Genomic DNA, 21,430 nt, shown 5'->3' with positions numbered 1-21,430 from the left:
TAAACATGAACAAGCTTTTTCTGGATTAAGTTGACAAGTACACAAAAATGAAAATGAAATCCATGCTGCATCGCTCAAGGCATTCACTTTCCAATTTAATCAAGCAAGCGGCAAAAAGGAGTTCATTGCACTCAGGAAAACTGAATCTGGCGAGGAGGTACTAAAAAAAGTTGCTGGAAATCTATTCTAAGCTGCTTGTTGTCTTTCTGATTGTTGTTACCATTAGAACTCTAGCTTGCTGACATCATAAGATCTATTCCGAGCACACTTCACCCATACCATGATGTTTCTCAATGACAAGACCCATGCACCTTACAATCTCCCTTCGTATTCTTTCAGAGTGAAGGACCTTTTTGCTAAATCAATTCTCCATAACAGGTTGTGCGAAGTCTTTATTTCTGAGGGCCTGTTTCATATGACCCAGACATGCAGGTTCCATAGCTCTGAGTAGAAAATAAACAACTGCCATTGTGGTTGTTTGAGTAGATGAGGGAAAATCTGAATTCTCGAGGAGCTGATCCACGACTTCTCCCATCCAAATGGTACAATGAGGATAAGGCAACACTCTAATTCTCTTGTTTTCTGTATCACTTTTGGAATCAGAGATGTTGGAGGGTAGGACTGGTGATACAAAGGTTGGGAGTTGGTTTTCAACCATGTCACAAACAGGTCCACCAACAGTCGGTCCCATTCGGTACATATCTGAATGAAAACCAAGGGATGAAGAGACTATTCCATCTGTATTAGTTGATTTTTCTGGGACAAAGATTCCTCTAGTATGTTAGGAGTCGTGGGATATAGTGAATTTGTATGTGGAGATTTTTTTGACAACATGACTTTAGAAAGTCTCACACCAGGACTTAAAGGGTTTGGGACTTGGTTCCTCCTTGTCATTTGAGATAAGTCACCACTGTGGAGTTCACATTTGCAATGGGCACATATGAAAGCAACCTAGGACCATGAGGTCCAATGTCGAGTTCATCAAGCTAGGTAGGCAAAGGAATTCCCATGTGGATAGAATAATTTATGAAAGTAAGGTGCTACCATGGTTCATAATAGGACCCTTTCTGTTCTATATGCTCTTTGGTATGCAAGAACTGTAGCTTTCACTAGGTGGAGGTTTGATATGACGGTTTCAGAGGTTGGGGTCATATGAGTGGCCCTTGGGTCCTTTTGTTGATTTCCTTTACTGTTCCTGTACCAACACTGAGGTGGTGGGAAGGAGGGAAACTGGTCTCATTGGTGGCTTGTTTGCGGACTTCTTTATTATGGCCATGACACAGAAGCTTAGAGGAAAAAGGATGTGCTTTTAGCTTGACCATATGGTGGTCCTTCAGGAAAGTGCAGGCAGAGAGTCATGTTCCATCAATTGTAAGTTTGTAGCTGCAGTTACAGCTTTGACCAAACTGTGTTGAGTGGTTCTATTAAGTACTCTGGCCAATCCTGAGAATGACTCCCATGCATGCCCTGAGGTATTAGAGTGGGAGAAGATAAGCTATGTTCCGCCTGTTGGAAGATAGCCATACAGATGAAAGTCCAACATCGAAGCCATGACAAGAATATTGCACACTAAATGCTGAGTGTCATCAAAGGCTATCCAGTCCATACATTGGAGTGTGGCTTTGTCATCTTCAAAGCGGCAATATCAGCTGGGGTTTCCTAATGAAAGACCAGTGTGTGGCAAAGATAGAACCATCAATGAACTGATGATGAAGGTAGGTCAGAATATCCGTAACTCTCCCAGACCGTGGAAGTTACTCATGTCGGACTCAATTCTGTCATAAGATTAATAGATGCTGCTGGTCTGGACCAGGTTGTTGATGTTGTGGGAGCAGGACAAAACTCCGGAGGTCAATGGTGGAAAACATCCTCAACGGTGGCTTGGAAGGCTGAATCTTTCTCTGCCATAAGTGTAGAATAGACGACAGCACTGGAGAACAAGCAAGCTCATCTTGGTTGCATGAGGCGAGGCTAAGGTTGGCGGTATGTCTGCTGAGGGAATTTGACTGTTTGTTAGCTCTGCAATAGGAAACAAGTCGAACTCTAAGGAGTCAAGGTAGAAGGTGGTGACTTGGGTGCCAGAGCTGTTTCAGAGCGTGTCAATGTCCGGTGCTTCATGTCTGAAGGGTAAGTTGATTTATCTCCCTTGTCCAGCAGAAATTCTCACACTGAGGAAAGGTCAGCTTTCAGACTGATGATGTCTTTGTCCAGAGCTGCATGTTTATGCGCTTTGCACATAATTCTCATCTGTAAGAGATATAGATCAAAACGTATAAAACTGTAGTCCTGCACCTGTCTTTTAGAATGCAATGTCAGTGCATAGCTAAATCTTAAAAAGTTGACACAGAAACTGATAACAGAGAGTCTATTAAAGCAATGAAATGAACAGGTAAAATATAGTGACAATACCACCTGTAAGGAGGAGAAGTAAAACAGAGAGTCTATTAAAGCAATGAAATGAACAGGTAAAATATAGTGACAATACCACCTGTAAGGAGGAGAAGTAAAACCTGTGGGCCTGCACATGTGATGTTTAAGCTATACCAAACGATTGTTTCCTGGAAAAATGTGATAGCAAACAATCTCAATTACAATGATACCTATAGGGAAAGTCAAGGATGGCCCATACAGGTAGAATCAGTGAAGCCTGATGTTCCAAGGCTAAGAATTTAATCATAAAGGAAACTCACTAGTATGAACCAGCAATGACAGAAATATACATATAAAAGCAGTTTTTTTAAGGGTATAAGGACATGCACACATATAATTAGTGTAGCCCGAACCAATCTTGTGAAGTGGATTAGGCTACCCGTGTGAGTGACAAAGTGATTTTTAAATACGATGGAATGCTTATGCAGATAAACATAAACAAGTGTTGCCTACAGAAACATGAATGAGCAAGACCCTGTAAAGAAAGCCGACCTGAAGTTATCTGACCAGAATGGAAGTAATACAGAAATGTACACAAGTATCTACATTACACACTGAAAAATAAAGCCTTCGCATAAAAGGGAAACGAGGCACCTTCATAGATACATAAAAAGTAGCTTCAACAATATCCATAATAAGGCAATTACCTGTATGGGTAATGGCCCAAAGACCACCTATACAAGCAAAGAAACACTGAAGTTGGTGCCCAGACTCCTGAATGCCATGGAATAGAAATTCACCAATATGTACCTGTTTGTAACGGAATTACACATATATTAGGAGTTTTTATAAGTGCTGGAGACGTGCACATACAGAATAATTATAGCATGAGCTGAGTGTTTAGTTGCTTAGGCTCTCCATGCAAGTAAAAGACACATTCTTAGTCTTTGGTGCCAATCCTTATAGCTTAGGGGAGATCACTCTGCCTGACAGCCACATAGGTCGGCAGACAACTTTTAGTTCCCTTTAGCTAAAAGTGGTTTCTGGGAGGGCTGGATTTGTGAGGTAATACTAGTTCACCAAGGGTATTATGATTGGGTAATGTATTTAAAGAAGAAAAATGAATATTTTGCTTTGCCCTCTTCCATATCGCACTTAATTTGGTTCAATTACATCCAATGGCATGGATGTATTTAGCCGAGGTACACATACTTTTAGGACGCAACAGAGAGATGCGATTGAGCAATTGATCCAAACAATATGCAAGTTTCAACATTGCCACACAAATTTAACACATAATATCAACACATTTGACGCTGGAAAATTACAATGTCTTGTTTATACTTCCTAATGCCATAGAGACAATTATTTATATTACTTGTATTTGTAATGAAACTTACTTCATGCTCTTGCTAATGACAATGGTATAAACATCATTTTTCTCGACTTCTGAAGTGCATTCCCAGGTCAGTCTGCCACGGATGTTGACACACTTCTTACCTGCATGAAAGACAGACAAAAAGAATTAGGATGGGTGAGTAGAGATAAGTATTCAATTTTCTTAAGCTGCTGCTCTTTGACAGTTATAGGTTGGATCATTGATTATTATATGCTCATTTTTGTCTCTGTTAACTTTACATTGTCAGAACTGTGCAATATTTTACAATGTTGCATGACACGTGTGCCCATTAGTGTATTAGGAACTACATGTACTTTGTAAACAAATCATGTACACTCATGTAGTAGATGCTTTGCGGTTTGGTTGATTAAATTTGTTTCTGAATGAACTAAAGCAAATGTTTCATGGACTGCCACATACCAGCTGCTTTGCAATATTCTATGTTAAATTTTTTGATACAGTGTCTTGGATTTAGGCTAGCAATAGATGCCGGACAGGTCATACAATTACTGGGTCCCTACAAATAACATGCAAGTGATAAGGCATAAACATGTCTTCTTTAGCTGGTAATAAGAATGGCAAAAAATATACTTAGTTTTACATCCTGAATTTCTTTAAAATATACTTTCTTAGTTCTACAGATCCAACTTACATGAGCCATGTCATGGATTCTTAAGTTTGATTACACATTTTGAAATTGTACTGTAATATCGACTATATTCCAAGTGCAATGACATCGTCCTTACTGCACTCAAAATAAAATAAACAAATGCAGTAACTTACAATTACAGTGAGTATTGAGGGTATGTGGTACCCTATCCAAAGTTGGTATGATCACCACATTCCTTTGGTTCATTAGGCTGCCTCATGATATAAAATTATTTGGCAGTTCACATTATTGTATACTAATTTTTTTCTCAGTTACCATACTGTATGGCTTCATACTGCATGACATTAACTTCTAAAAATAGCATCATGTATTAGGAACTACTTTTCATTGTAAACAACAATGTAGCAGATGCTGAAGCTTTTGATTTATCTGATTGTGTTTGTAACTGAACTAAAAGGGTTTGGCCCATTTGAAAGTAGGGATGATAAAGTTGACGCAGATGAGATAACTGAGTCACAAAAGAAACTTTCAACCAAGCAAGCTAATGAACATAGTCTTCACAATATCCACAACAAATGTGAGACACGCAGTATTGAAAATACCATTCTGAAAACTTAAATAGTTACTTAGCACAAATCATATGGTTCAAACTATGACCTGTACTCTCAAGTGTCTATAAAAATAAAATAGAAATGAATGTTAAGACCAAGGGCTATCCAGTCCCTCTCTGAATCATCCTATTTACATGACAGTCAAAATAATAAATATAAAAAAATGCAACTGAATAAGGTGGGTATTGGTAGAAAATCAACAGCCTCCAAGCCAGTAAGCCAAGATGATGAGGAAATTTTAATTCTGCTCGAGAATGGACTGTCACACCACAGCTGCATTACAATTATCCCCATTTAACTTTTTTGATACAGTGTTTGGGTTTGTAGTAGTGATAGAAGTCATGCATACAGGTCATGAAAATAACTGGGGTCCTTCCAACAATGAACATGCAAGTGACAAGGCATAAACATGTATTATTTAGCGGTAATAACAACGGCAATAAATTTACTTATGTTTTTGCAGTCTTAAATTTCCTCAAAATGTGCTTTGCTAGTTGTTTCTGCAAATCCGAATTACATGAGTTCCAAACATTGATCAATACCGCAAAGTTGTACTGTAATTTTAACTACATTTCCAACAGAAATCAAATTCTCCTTACAGCACTCAAAACAAAATGAATGTGATATTTGCAAACAATATTTAATTATGTGTCTCATTGAGAATTTCAATTAAAAGAATTCATAATTTTTCCCCATTGTGATCCCAAACGATTAATGACAGAACAGAAACACAGGTGTAGTTGAATTAAGGTCAGTCTCTCCACTGCTTTAATTGCATGTACATTGCACGGAATTTATCCAGCTAATAAAATAGTCCATCACAAATAGAAAAGCAGAATTTAGCTGAATTGACAGGAAAAACAAAATCCATCCATTCCAGAACAAAGGAAAAGTTGTTTCATTGAACATTCATCCACAACATGACTGTAAATTTCAATTTTAAGCAGTCTAAAAATGAGAAATATTTTTTAAACGAATGACTGAGCATGTGATCAAGTTTAAAGTTCGCTGGGCAATGTTATGTGCGCATTAACATTGTTACTGTGTATTGATGAACCTACAGTTGTGCATTTACTTTGGAATCCATCATAAATTCAGTTACTTTGTTGATTTGTATTGTGTTCAGTTTTTAATTTAGAATCAAGTAGAAAAACAAAATGAGTATATGATAAAAAGGTTACTACATTTGTATAGAAAAATATCAACTCGTTTTTTTCTAATACTGCACTCCTAAAGTTGCACAGTATTGCTCAATAAAACTCATTCATATTTTCCCATACAAATGCAGTAACCTACCTATAAGTTTAAGTTTTAACTTTTTTATAGAAATGATGTGAAATATATTGTAAAGTCTCTGTAAGTTGCACAGATTATGCAACATAAAAATAAGTAATAGGTAACATAGACTTATAGAAATATGATGCCTACCTTGATATTCATCAATAGGATTGATTAAAATAAGATCATATCCATTAAGTTCCAAATGATATATGCTTTCCTGTATAATACTGTCAGTGCTTTAGGGTATTGAATTTGCTTGATCTGGTTGGATGAACCGCGTCATGCAAATACATATACGTACCATTGCTTGATTTCCTCTGAACTCTCTCAACGTAATACTCAAAATCCTTCCTGCAAAATAATATGCAATAATAACATGATGTGATTTATGACCCTTGATTGTCATATCTTTTTACTGAACTTCACAATATGATTACAATCCAGATCTCTGATATAATGGAGACCAGATGGACATCGATATGAGGCCATCTTCTCCTGATCTTTCTATTAGGCAATCCAATTATGACTTGCACTTATGAAAATGAAAAACTTCAGTTGGAACATATCGTTTCTAATGATAACTTTCCCAAACACAAAATGCAATGCTAGTTCAGATACGTTTATGTTACTGATATAAGTAGACCGGAAATTAATGAATAATATATATATATATATATATATATATATATATATATATATATATATATATATATATATATATATATATATATACACACACACACACACACACACACACACATAAAAAGAGGGGGGGGCAGCTTGTGAACTGCTTGATTCAAAGAAATCTATCTTGGGTTAGAAATTGAACAATATAAGATATGCTATATTCCTACCATTCTTCTCAGTAAACGAACATAAAAGTAATGCTGTCAGAAATTAATTTACCTTCCAACTTTAAAAGGGAAACTTAAGCACAAAAATATGTCACAGAAGCCTATATTTTAAGGAGACTAACCCAAAACAGTACAATTTAACTAGTAAATATTCAACCTGAAGGATAACACTTAAATGCATTTTCCATAAAGCATACTCTTTGCAATCGGATGATAAAGGAGGCATAAAAAACATGGGCTTAAAAGCCAAAAAACAAAATACCGCTGAAAGCCACAGTTAGATTGCAGTAAATCTCATTACTATATTTGGAAGCACACATATTTAGCTTAGCACGCCCTAAAATACACACTGCACATGCTTTGTTGCTCTTAATAATATATGCATGTTTTTCCAAAAATGGATCCGGACTAACACCTTGCACCATTAAGGGATATTTTCATTTTCAAAACTGTAATTGTGAATAATTATTATTTAAATCTTAACTTTAAAATTAGAAAACAAACGAAGAGCATCATCGTAGATAAAGTACAATACCTATCTACTAAAACTACTGACATGTTGATACCTATGAAAATAATGTCTGATTGGTACACAATTAGTGCATACATCATACTAAGAAAAAGCAATTATCATCCTCCGATTTGCAGAAATCACAGTAACATGTGCACTTATACATGTATATAAATTACACGCCTGGACCAGTCAAAACTGTGACAGTTGAAAAGAGTATGGTACTTGGGAATACGACAAATCTGAAGCAAACAACTCAGGTTCCACTCTACAGTTCCTAAATACTTCTCAGAAAGGGAATGATACAAGATGAAGCTGCTTGCATTGGCAACATGCACAGTGGAGAGAATGTTGGCATACATCGATGCTACTTTCATGCACTGTGACTGAAATTTCTTTACATTTGGCATTAAGCTCATCAAAATGGCTGCTCCGATGTTCTTGAAAAATGAGTCACAACTAGTCCAAAGAACAATGACTTTAGCAGCTATTAAAGTAGGGAAAGATTGAAAATACCAGCTGATCAAAGTGCAATACAAGAATTATAAAACGTACAAAAATAAAACAGTTATTGGCTCATTTTATTTCCCATGTACTGATCTCAAAACTAGCAATACTCCGACTGTCCCACCCATCCAGACTCATGAGAATGGGGTACTTAAGCTCCCCCAAAACCTTAACCTGTATAAAGCGACTGTACCTGATCAAATTGTGTTAAGGTTCTTGAAAGAGATGACACCTTCAATGTCTCCGGCCCTAACTTTCCTATTCCAAGCCTCATTAGAGCAGTGACAAACTCAGATGACTGAAAAGAAGCATTGGTAACTCCACTGTTCAAGAAAGGTGACAGATGCCAAGCCACCAACTTAACAGCCCACTTTCCCTGACATCAGTTTCTGCAAAGTCATGGAGCACATCATCCATAGTCACCTGATGCAGTTCTTTGAAAGTAACATCATTTTATATAAAAGACACCATGGCTTCAGAATCAAGAGTTCATGCGAGAGCCAACTTATAATCACGCTTCAGCATCTAGCAGCTGGTCTAAACAACAAAAAACAGATTGATGCGATCCTTGTCAACTTCTGCAAAGTCTTTAAGTCCCTCGTAAGCACCTTGCAGGCCACTAGCTTCATCACTATAGTGTCCAAGGCAAGACTCTTGAGTGGACAAACAGATTTTAGAGGGAAGAAACCAACAGGTTGTGTTAGAAGGCCAGACATCATCAGCCCCCATCACTTCAGACCTTCTGCAAGGAATGGTCATGGTCCTCTGCCATTCTTCATCCACATCACTGACTTGCCATTGGGAGTTGATTCCCATGTTAGCCTTTTTGCCAACAACATCTTGCTGTACATAGTAATTGGCTCATACCAGTATGCAGTACTGTATCAAGCAGATCTAGACCGCCTATATAGATATGGTAAGAGCTTCAAACCAGATGACAGTAAGCAAAAGCTGTTATGATGTACCGGATTGTACACCAGCTAGCTGACATCCCAGCAGCATCATATCTCCATCAGTCAGGATCTTACACAAGGGGACATTTATATTTATTTCCCATCCCCTTCACCAGAGTCAATGCATCAACGACTCCTTCTTCCTGTCAGGAATCCACCTGTGGAACTCCTTACAAGCCACCCTAGTCAAGCCAATTCCATCAATTTATGCTGTCAGAACAGGGGTTGGCATGGGAATAGCTTAGCTCCAGACCATGAATGTTTTTAACCTGTTTTTATCTGCACGTGTGTTTCCCACCACATGTACATAGTTCACATTATGTGCGAGTATGTTCCAGAGGAAACCAGAACATTACTGGAAGAAGAAGACTTCTTAAGTCCAGGAAGTGATGAAGCAGAACTGTCAGTCTTTAGAGGGATATGCATCTCAAATAAGGCCAAGCTGTATACTCTACAACCCGAATTACATACGTCAATAATACACGCACAAAAAAGGATTTAAATGTTATCTATTTTCAATACCTAAGATATAATAGACATTTCTGAACATCACTTAGACAACCTATGAAATTCTTTATCTTTATAAATGAAATTCATAGAAAGTACAAAAGTGTAGTGCAGAACATCAGTTTAAAAAGGCATTCTCTAATCTGGAAAGGTTGATTGAACTGAATACACTTATACTGAACGGTTTCCTTGATGCCAAGACTTTAAATTTACTGGCAGTGGTTGTATTGTGGGCAAAATTACCCGCAATATCAAAGTGAGGTATGACATGACCGGACCTTGCAAGACCTTCTGGTTTGTTTTGGAAATATTAAGATTGCTCAAAAAATGGTATTATTTGTGTTTCTTTCATAAATAATAATAACTGAAATGGTGATTCTGATGAAACACCTGTGTGTAAAATTCATGTGGTATGGCAAGATGCAGCCTGGCAGAGCCCATCTCTCTCCAGACTGAATGACCACAGCCGAAGTCTGCCAATATAATGTGGCACTCCCTGGTCCTGAACACATGGTTCTTGAGCTCATTTTGGAGCCCTTCTGCACTGGCAGTTGACTTAAATCAAGGAAAACAACTGGACAGTGATGCTGTACTATCATCACACTATTTTACTCATAGCTGGGAGACTTGTTCTGGTGGGAGCATCTTATTCTATCCCATGCGGATCCAATGGACCTGTACTACTGCCGGCAAGATCATCTGGACTGGCAAAAACAAATCTTGCAAGGCACAGTGCGGGGGTGCAGAAGAAGATGCAGACAGAAAAAGACTGGTGGGAATACAACATTAAAGAGTGGACAGGCATGGGGTTTGGGATTCCCAAAGGGCAGTAAAGAACAGGAAAAGATGGAGAGAATTGGTTGTAAAGTCAATTGTGGTGACCCAACGGCCTCTTGGGCTACGGGATTGATGTTGATGTTTCAAAAGGATTTAATGATGTTGAATTTTTTTCTGAAACCAATTTTTTCACAGTAAAATATGTTTCTTTAATAATAGTCAACGAATCATAATACTTTATGAGCATTACTACTACTCTGCAAATTCAGCCCTCCTTGGCTAAAACATTATAGCTAAAAAGCTAAATATTATCTGCCCACCTAGATGGCAGTTAGTTAGAGTGATGTCCCCTTGATACAATGAGTGGCAGAAATCCTGTGAATAGTTCAGTTACTACTGGAGCAGCAGACATGCTCTCCTTATTGATGTAACTCCATGGAGGCTATATGTATGTGCATTTTGATCAAGCAACTTGTATTATAGAAACATTTTGTTAGAAAAAAATTGGTTTATCTCCAGGTACATTACCCAATCATAGCATCGTTGAAGAATAGGCAAGTTGTGGAGTGCTTTACATCCCTTTACCACTCAGAAACCATCTCTGGTACCCTAAGGTATGTGTGACAGCTTCTCGAGAAACCCGACTGGAGAATATAATCGAAAGAATAAAATTTTACCTTTCCACAAATCCAGTGAAAGGAGTGAAACCAGTGGTATTTATGAAGCTGTCAAATGACTTGAGAGATAACCAGTTGTCCCACGGCTACAGCTCCTACCAGTTTGAGATAAGCCTTTTGGGATGAAAGGTCTCTGAGATAAAAGCTAGAGAAAGTGGACTCTGAACTCCATCCCATGGCATGGACCCTGTCAGTTATGTAACAGTTTCATTCAAATGCAATGCTTGTAGCAACTACATTTTTTTTTGTAAGCCAAAAATGTGCCGCAGATTCATTGGATTTGGGATTATTTACTGATATGCAGAATGAATAACCCATTTATAAGGATGAAAGTTTATGTGCTGATATGTTGAACTTTCTCTCTTTGAGGGGTAAGAGGCGTGATCTCCTTCAACGTGCCAGCTCTATCATTTTTAATTACAACTTATGAGCTCACACTGGATCTTATAGGCAGCCTTGAGATGAAGGGTCCAGAATAGAGAGGTATTTCACAATAAAACTAGCAATCAAAGCGGGGGCCGTCATGAGTTATACTGTCTTATCCAGCCAGAACTGCAAGTAGCACAAGTCAACTGATACATGTCTTGCTAATTCTGCCTGCTATCGATAATTCTGCCTGCTGTCGCTAATTCTAATTCTGCCTGCTGTTGCTAAGTCTGCCTTCTGTCGCTACTTCTGCCTGCAGTTGCTAATTCTGCCTGCTGTCACTAATTCTGCCTGCCATTGCTAGTAAGAAGCATGTCTTATATGAGAGGTGAACATAATGAAACCCTCGAAAGCATTCAAACAGTATCATGTTCAGCAGCGGTCACTACTGAGACTTACGAAGTGGACTCTGTAATATTAATTGTGTTACCACTCTATGGCCTTAAACTACTGGTAAGTAACATAAAAGAGTGAAAAACAACATGCTTTGTAAAATTAAAGTTCCCTAAAATTGAAAGTGACAAGCTAAACCAAAAAAAAAAAATTAGTACGGAGAATGTAGTCCTCAATATGCATACAAGTTTTATCACAAGTCGAAAGGTATCGAGTATTCTAAATGAGTTCCAGTGGTAATCCAAATAAAGTTCGATCTACTGTGTTGATGCGTCCATAGCCTTGAAACACTGTAATGATATAATAAAACATTTCTTTAAATGAATTCACAGTAATTACATTACAGCTACTAAAACTGAATTGTCTGGGCACTTCGTAATTCCAATGAATAAATGAAATAAATAAATTAAATCCACACAAATGGTCACAACTGTGTGTCTCTTCTAAGACTAATCTTTAAGCTGGGAATAAATAATTTTCAATCAATTATCCCTTATATGAGAAACTAAGATGCAGTTTAAAACCAGAACAATGTTCAACTGGTCATTTCAATATCACTTTAACTGCCAACAAGGTCAAGCCACTGACTGAATTTGCAACAGCCAAACAATCAGGAATTAGGTCCACCTAGGTTTTTCAAGGACGCATGTCCTGCAGTCAAATCACATGATGTTTACTTTGATTATAAGTAAGCTCACTATCTTGAAACTACATATTGCTTTTAAGAATGACCATATTTTAAAGTACAGACTCTTAATTATGACAAATATTGGTATTTCATATGTTAATTAGTAAATGACCCATACAATCCATAACCATGAAAATTAAATCATATAATATAGATATGCATAACAATTTAAGATACTGTAACCTGTAGAAAAGGCAAACTGACACCACATACAGGTAAAATAAGTAAAGCTTCATGTATTTAACTATCATGTGGATGCTAAGACTAGATAAATATAGATAATATACATACGTGTCTCAGACCATAGCAGAAATCATACAATAATATTATACGATATATTACAAGTTTTTTTATATCACACACCAGACCTGCATATAGTTAAATGCAGCTATAGCAATGTTAGGGGACACAATGGGGGCCTGTGCAGTTCATACCAAGGATCAAAAGTGTTTGAGGACGGCAAAGTGATGATACTGTAGTTGAAGAAAGAAAATTTGGATATTTATGGATGGAATTTACCTCCCTTCGAAAATAACACACTTCCAACTTGCCTTAATATCGAAAACTAGCAAGGCATCTCTGTAGAGAGTGTCCTACAAGGCACGAGCGAAAGTAGTAACTGAGGTATTCAGTGGATTTGGTGCTACTCACTATATCACAGGGAGATCAATCTCTCAAACTGCCACCTAGGTTGGCAATATCTTTTAGCTCTTTAGCTAAAATGGTTTAGTCTAGTAGGATTTGATTTATGACAAAGTAGTAGTTCTCCGAAGGTATTATGATAGAGTAACATATTTGAAGAAGAAATTATGGATTACTAGCATTTTTACCTTCAAATCATTGAGAAAGAATTCTTGGACTACCTTTTAGAAAGAAACTGAGTAACCTCAGCTTTATGTGTTCTTTTATTATTTACCAGTAGATCAATCTCCATGGTTATCATACATATGTTCAAATTACAAACTATGCGTCAAGTGGCGTCTAATGAATAATATTCAATAGAAGAGACCACACATTACGTAGAAGGATGAAAGTCCATGAAAACTGCATAACAGGTGAATAAAGTAATCTTCCGTAATGTTGTCAGCATGATGCACTCAGCTATGTTGAAAGCAATTTTCATTTGCCAAATAAGGCAACGTAAACAAGTAGCTCTAATGGTAATTCCCTCGGCTCTGATATGATGCGGGGGAACAATGAGTCATTTGAATTCGCTGAGATTCAGAAGCAAATGAACAGTATTAATTCATCTGCGGAAAAGGTAATTTTACCTGCTATGTTGAAATTACCCAATTCTAGGCCAGGTGTGTAACCTGAAAATCAAACAAACCTTAAATGTTATTTCCAAGTGTTCATGTTACATTGAAACAACACTGAAAGTTGAATTTGTTGAATGTGGAAATACCATTTATTTACAGAACATATATTTTGACCCTCATCGCCTCCATGATAACCATTCAGCTACCAATTTAAACTTTTCTTTTTGGGATCCATTGGCAGTGCCAATAGATACTCTGGTGCAGAACAATTAGGATATCAAAAACAATTCTGCAAATCTACTATCTTCATTAATTCCAAAAGTGTTGGACTTGGTGCACACAACTTTGTGATTAACGACCAAAATGATCTTCAAACCAATGGTACAGTGATGGGTTCCAAAATAATGATATCAGGACTACCTCCTTGTGTGGACACCAAGGCGAAAGAAATCAATGATCTGATAATTGACCTATGTGAAGACTTCAACCTACAGTATATTCCACAATACACATCTTTCTTTCTTCAGAACCAGGATGTCAACCTAAGTCTCTACCACAGTGACAAAATTCATTTAAGCAGAAAAGGAACCTCTCAACTACTGAGAAATATTAACATGTATGCCCCCATTTTCAGGCACTATAATGAAGAGTACTGTCTCTACTGTGGAGAAACTGGGCACATGACACAGGTATGCCATCATGGCAAACAGATTGAGTGCTTCAGATGCCATAAATATGGACACAAACAAATACTTTGTCCATCAATGTATACATATTAGGAAGCTGGCAAAGAGGAGAATGCCAATGCTTCATTTACAACAAATCTAAATGTACCCAGTGGGACTCTTGACTCTAACTATTCAATGGACACTATTGTAGATACAAATGTAAATGGATTTTCAGGGTTTGTATGTGACTTTGAAGATGCTAATATATATGAACATTTAAATATAGAAATAGGATGTCAGAATGATAAAAGTAGCATGGAGATAATCTCAGTGAGTACCCCATTGCAAGATGACATACATATAGTTGATATGAAACTAAATACAAAAGGTTTAACATAGTTACTTAAATGTACAAGGTATAGTGGGAGAAATAGACCAGATTAAGTTAATGTTATCTTCCAGGGAAAATAATATACGTTTTATGATTCACTGAAACCAAATTAAATACTAAACACAATGATGATCTATTTCACTGTCAAGGCTACAATAAACCATTACGTAGGGACAGAGAGAGACAGCGGGGGTGGGGTGGGGGTGTGTCTTGTATACATTAGGGAAGATGTAAATGCAAAAAGGCAACTTGACTTGGAGCCACATAAAATTGAGAGTATCTGGGTGGAAATTTTTCAAAATAATGCAAAATCATTCCTAGTTGGTGTCATTTATAGGCCACCTTCCTCCAAAGCAATTTGGAATGATAACTTTTTGAAACAAATGAAAAATGTTCTAGCACAGGAGAAAGAAACATATATACTCGGAGATATAAATAAATACCTTCTCAATCCTCAAATACGGAACAACGGATGGAATTTATTGAATCATTAGGCCTAGTCCAGCTGGTAAATGAGCCTACAAGGGTAACAGAAAAATCAAGCATTCTTATTGATCACATTTATACCAACCTTCCAGACAATGTGGCTTGTGTTAATGTACTGAATGTTGGTCTTAGAGACCACTATCCTACTTTTTTGACAAGAAAGGTTAAATGCAAGAAAAATAAAAAAACTACACACAAAACGATCACTTACAGATCATTCAAAATTTTTAATGAAGAACAATTTCTTGATGACCTATATAAAGTTCCATGGAATATGATCCAAAATTTGGATGACAGATCAAGCTCTGAGGGTGTGGGCTGACTTATTCATGCATGTAGTCTCTAAGCATGTACCACTGAAAATACATCGAGTAAAGACTGAAATTCAACCTAATTGGCTTACTACTGAAATCCTAGATGCTATAAAAACACGAGACGAATTCAAGGCTATGGGAAACCATGCACAATATAAAGTATGGAGAAATAAAATAACAAGTATGATTAAAAAGAGCTAAAAAAAACTTATCATCAATCATTGCTTGAAAACAAAAAGAGCAACACAAACTCCATTTGGAAAGTCTTCAATGAACTCACTGGAGGAATACACAAAGATCAGACAAATAAAATTCACTCACTCCTGGTAAATGACACCATAGTCACTGATGACACTGACATTGCAAATGTTTTCAATGATTTTTTCACCAACATCACCACAAAGTTAAAGGAACCAGTGAAAAATAAACAACTTTAATGAACTGAAAAAGTTCTGCAGCAGCAAAATCTCTAAGGAGGTATGTTTCTCTATCCCACCAGTATAAAAAAAACTTAGTTAAAAAATATCTCAGTGAACTTGATACCAAGAAAGATACAGGACTTGATCAGATTGGTCCATGACTCATTAAATCTTCTGCCTCTGCTATTGTAGATAGCATAATATTCATAATCAACTTAAGTATTGCAAACTCATCTGTCCCCAAAATATGGAAAACTGCAAAAGCAACTCCTATTCACAAATATGGTTCTAAGCATGACACTGATAACTACCGACCAATCTCAATACCACCAAACTTGTCAAAATTGATTGAAAAACATGTCCATGACTCATTCATGTCATATTTAAAGAAACACTTGCTGTTACACCCTAATCAATCAGGTTTAAATTAGACAGAAACATTCCTGTGAGACTGCCTTGATCTCCCCAACTGATAAATGGCTTCATGCACTTGACCAAGGTAGAATAATAGGATCTGTATTTGTAGATTTCAGGAAAGCTTTTGACATGGTGGATCATGAAATCCTTTTGAAGAAACTGAAAATTTACCATTGTGATGAAAGAACAATTAGATGGTTTACTTCTTACTTAAGTGAGAGAACACAACATGTTTACATAAATAATGTTCTCTCTGAACCTGGAACAATTAGATATGGAGTACCACAAGGCTCAATTCTGGGTCCATTACTATTCATTTTATTTATTAATCACCTACCACTTTTACTAAGAAACTCATTATCATCTACATATCTCTATGCAGATGACACAACATTGTCAGACATGCAAAACACAAATCATGAACTCAAAATTTCTTTACAGAATGCCCTAAACAAACTGGAAAACTGGTGCACATGCAATGGCATGGTGGTAAATACTGGTAAAACTAAAATATTACTCATATCAACATGGCAAAAAAAGACAAATCTTGATAGTGATGAACTGTGTCTGACATGGAAGGATAACAATTTGCAAATGGTCTGTCATGATAGACTACTTGGTGTTCTGGTAGATAATAACCTATCATGGACTGAACATATCAAACATATCAGTAAAAAAAGTCCATTCAAGTTTATGGCTTCTCAGTAGGATAAGGCATTTTCTCCCTGAAAGGCACAGAAAACTATTCTATAACAGTTACATACAACCCTATTTAGACTACTGTAATACAGTATGGGGTAATTCAAATGATAAAAACATAGCAAAGCTGGCACATCTTCAAAAAAGAGCATTAGGGCTAATATCAATCCAGAAAGAAAGCAAGGAAAATTAGCTGGTAAGTTAAAAATATTACCCATTAAAGACCGAATCTGTCTGAGAAAAGCCAAATTAATGTACAGGATATCCCATAATAGTTCTCCTGAATATTTACAATCACTATTCCAGTATAGGCTACCTGGTAATACTCCCCACCTGCGATTCATGTCTACCAAACAGTATAAAATTCCCAAATCAAATAAGGAGTTATTTTAAAAAAAGTTTCCAGTACTCTGGAACTTTGCTCAGGAATAGTATTCCAGTTGAGATTAGAAATGCCCACTCTATTTCCTTCTTCCAAACCCAATATATCCAGTGGCTTCAGAGATGCAGCTAAAATAAATAAATTCCATTGTATGAGGGCCTCAAGGTAGATTAGTTCTTATAACTAATTGTGTTACCCTCTTTAAATAAGGTCATTATTATTATTATTATTATTATTATTATAAAATGGAACCCATGAAAGTAAACACACTGAGGGGAAGACTGAAGCAATCGTTTCTGAACCAAGGACCTCACAAATCTTGAAGTGGGTGCATATTTATTGGTGACGTGGAGAGTAAGGTAGGAGGAACCACTGAAACTGATTTGTATTAAAAACCAGCCGATGGCCATCAGTATCTCTTCCCTACCATCTGTCATTCTAGACATATGACCAAACACTTTCATTCAGTTTATGTGTTCATATTAAACATATCTGCTGAAAAAAGGAAAATACACTGACACATTAGTGACACCCTGAGTCTAAAGAAAATCTTCCAAGAACAAACAATGGTAACACTGGTCAACAGTGAAATCATTACTGACTTAAAAAGGCCCTAATCTGTAGTATTTTGGTGTGCCGAACACGAATATAACCGTGAAAAATTTGTATTGGCTCTCGTTTTGAAGATATTCATATACCTCATTTTCTATGTTTCACTGTGTAAATTTCTCCAGTAGGACTGCAGCAACATCCGGAATAATGATGTAACATTGCATAATACCATCATGCTCACATCATCCACAGTTGATTGCATCATTTTCTGATGCAATGCAATACTAATGCCATGCGGCTGCTGAAGTAAGTTGACGTCAGCAGTGTACTATACATGTGTAGGCCTATTATACTAATGCCAGGCGGCTGCTGAAGCTGACGTAAGCAGTGTACTATATAAAGCCCAATCAGATAGGTTCAGCATTTAAAATATTTTAGACGTTGTGCGAGACAGTTCAAGCTACTGTTACATAAAACTTATTATTTTATCCATTTACGTACAATAAAGAACAGTAATGCCTCGAAAGTGTGTTAATACCGCGGACAATTTTTGCTATATTTGTGGGGAAGTAACATTTGCCAACCAGAAGAAAAGTATCAATTCTCAAGTGAAGAAGGCATATCATCTTTACTTCGGATGCAAGGTTGGTGACCAAGACAAGCCTTGGGCTCCGCATATATGCTGTGCTACATGTACAACACAGCTTTCACAGTGGTTGAATTGCAAAAGGTCATCAATGCCGTTTGCAGTCCCAATGGTGTGGAGAGAGCCAAGCAACCACCTAAATGACTGTTACTTCTGCTTGGTTCCTCCTCTTTCCGGCGGAATAACGAAGCGAAAGAAGTCGAGAATAGTCTACCCAAACATTCCGTCTGCATTGAGACCAGTTCCACATGGTGAGGGACTTCCTATTCCAGAACCTCCAGCAGAATATTCTCTTGATTCATCTGACGAAGACAAAGGTGAGTCGACCTGTTCTTCTCCTGGTCCATCAGCATGCAGTGATCCAGATTTTCACTGTGGTGCATCATCAACCCCACACAGAATAACACAGGAAGAACTAAATGACCTGATTCGTGATTTGGACTTATCAAAGAACAAGGCAGAATTGCTAGGATCAAGACTCCAACAATGGAATCTTCTAGAAGAAGATGTCACAATTACTGCATATCGAAAGCGCCACCAGCAATTGGAGCCTTTCTTCAGAAAGGAAAGTAATCTGATATTCTGTTCCGATATTGAGGGCCTCATGAATGCTTTAAAAATCACTCATGACCCACAAGAATGGAGACTATTTGTGGACTCTTCGAAACTGAGTCTCAAGGCTGTGCTTTTGCACAATGGAAACATTCTTCCATCTATTCCAGTAGCGTATGCTGTCCACATGAAAGAGACATACGATAACTTAAGGCAGCTACTGAATTCCATTGAGTATAACAAGTACAGCTGGCACCTCTGTGGTGATTTGAAGGTAGTTGCCCTTTTAATGGGACTGCAGCAAGGATATACAAAATACATGTGTTTCTTATGCGAGTGGGATAGCCGAGCAAGGGAAATGCACTACATGAGGAAGGAATGGACTCACAGGCAGAATGTAGCCATTGGAGAGAAGAATATCCAACACCCAGCTCTGGTTGAGGCTCAGAAAATCTTGCTACCACCCCTTCACATCAAACTAGGTTTGATGAAGAACTTCGTGAAAGCCATTGACCGGACTTTGCCAGCATTCCGATACCTGCATGAAAAATTCCCTCGACTCAGCGAAGCAAAGATTAAAGAGGGAGTTTTTGTGGGTCCTCAGATTCGAGAGCTTTTCAAAGATGACCGGTTCAACAACTTGCTGGAAGGTGACGCGAAACAAGCATGGAATGCTTTTCGCCTAGTTTCTACAAACTTCCTCGGAAATGTTAGGGCAGAAAACTATAAGGAACTAGTAGAAGACATGTTGATGAAGTATAAGAAACTTGGCTGCAATATGTCTCTAAAGATTCACTTCCTTCATTCCCATTTGGATTTCTTTCCTAGCAACTGTGGTATTGTTAGTGATGAACACGGCGAACGTTTTCATCAAGATATCGCAACAATGGAACAAAGATACCAGGGAAAATGGTCCACTACAATGCTGGCTGACTACTGCTGGACACTCCTCAGAGATGCTCCCGAACAGCTGTACAAGAGACAGGTGAAGAAATCTAAGATGTAGTCAGTGACTTGATTTTTTATAGGTAGGCTATTACAGTTGACCTTTTACTATTGGAATGCATTTCGTTATGTAAACATTAATTTCTTGCAGATTACAAAAAAACTAGAGCCAATTTTGCAATTTGACTGTCATATTCGTGTTCAGCACATAAAAATTGATAAGAATTGACTAATTTTATTTCAGTAACATGACTTTTGTAAAAATTTGTTGTCCAGTGTAATTTATCGACGACCCAAAAACTTAAACAAACACATCGTATGTGCTTAGTTGATAGTTGAACATAAGTCATAGAACGAATGCAGCAGGATATATGTTTGTGATTGGGGTGGGGGTAGTACATGATAGGCCATATATTGCAGCCAGTATATTTATTGGAGAAAGCACCTGGGACAACCACTGGAAAAACCACCTGTGGACAAAAGGCTACTGGCAAGCGTTAGTACATATCCCCATTGGTTGAATCAAGATTCAAACCTTTGTGGACAGAGCTGAGATGTAATTGATCTGTATATGCAAGCACCTTAGACCACTTGCCACCTGGGGTCCCCAGAACTGTGACACACAGATGTAGAGAAAGACATTTAATCTGTACGCACTTGCCAGTGACTACCATCTTCAGTTCATTAACAGGAGTTACAATATCAATAAAAAATCAGGATGTATCAGTAAACATGTCATTTAATTCCTGGCGTGTAACATGGTTACATCTATTGGCTAAACCATTGACTTTCAGAAAGAGATAGATCAATCACAAAAGCCACATGAGAGAGAAGGTAAATACAAGCATTCCAATTATTTCATCTTTATCAGACCCTCGATCCAGTCCCACAGAATGCTGCCCATCAGGTCAAAGCATAGATGGACTGACAATGAAAAAAAGAGAAGTATTGGATACACCAGGTGTGTACACATAGTAAATTTGACTCAGTAGAAAACCTAATATTCCACAAATTATAACATTTTGCCAACTACTTTCCTTTCCTGTTTTTAAGCCTTTCTCTTCTCCAGTGACATCAAGATCTTTTAAAAACTGATTATTTGTTAGGTCAACACCAGCTGACAGTTTAATAACATA

At 37.3% G+C, this 21,430-nt stretch overlaps 1 protein-coding gene across 2 annotated transcripts in view; it reads right to left on the bottom strand.

The window, feature by feature from the left end:
• The window catches only part of LOC149795986 (dihydrofolate reductase-like), a 54,167-nt gene that overhangs the window by 12,719 nt on the left and 20,018 nt on the right, over positions 1-21,430 (bottom strand). For both annotated transcript variants that reach the window (XM_089965899.1, XM_089965900.1), the window contains exons 3-4: positions 6,573-6,622; positions 3,771-3,870 (exon numbers count right to left, since the gene is read on the bottom strand). In XM_089965899.1, the coding sequence (XP_089822025.1) occupies positions 3,771-3,870; positions 6,573-6,622 (150 nt within the window). The remainder of the gene's footprint in view (positions 1-3,770; positions 3,871-6,572; positions 6,623-21,430) is intronic.

The sequence above is a fragment of the Sinohyriopsis cumingii genome, chromosome 7, assembly GCF_028554795.1.
Source record: "Sinohyriopsis cumingii isolate HCF-2022 chromosome 7, ASM2855479v2, whole genome shotgun sequence".
In the NCBI taxonomy this organism is placed as follows: domain Eukaryota; kingdom Metazoa; phylum Mollusca; class Bivalvia; order Unionida; family Unionidae; genus Sinohyriopsis; species Sinohyriopsis cumingii.
The sequence above is the reverse complement of the archived record's forward strand: the minus strand, read 5'-3'. Positions and strand labels throughout refer to the sequence as shown.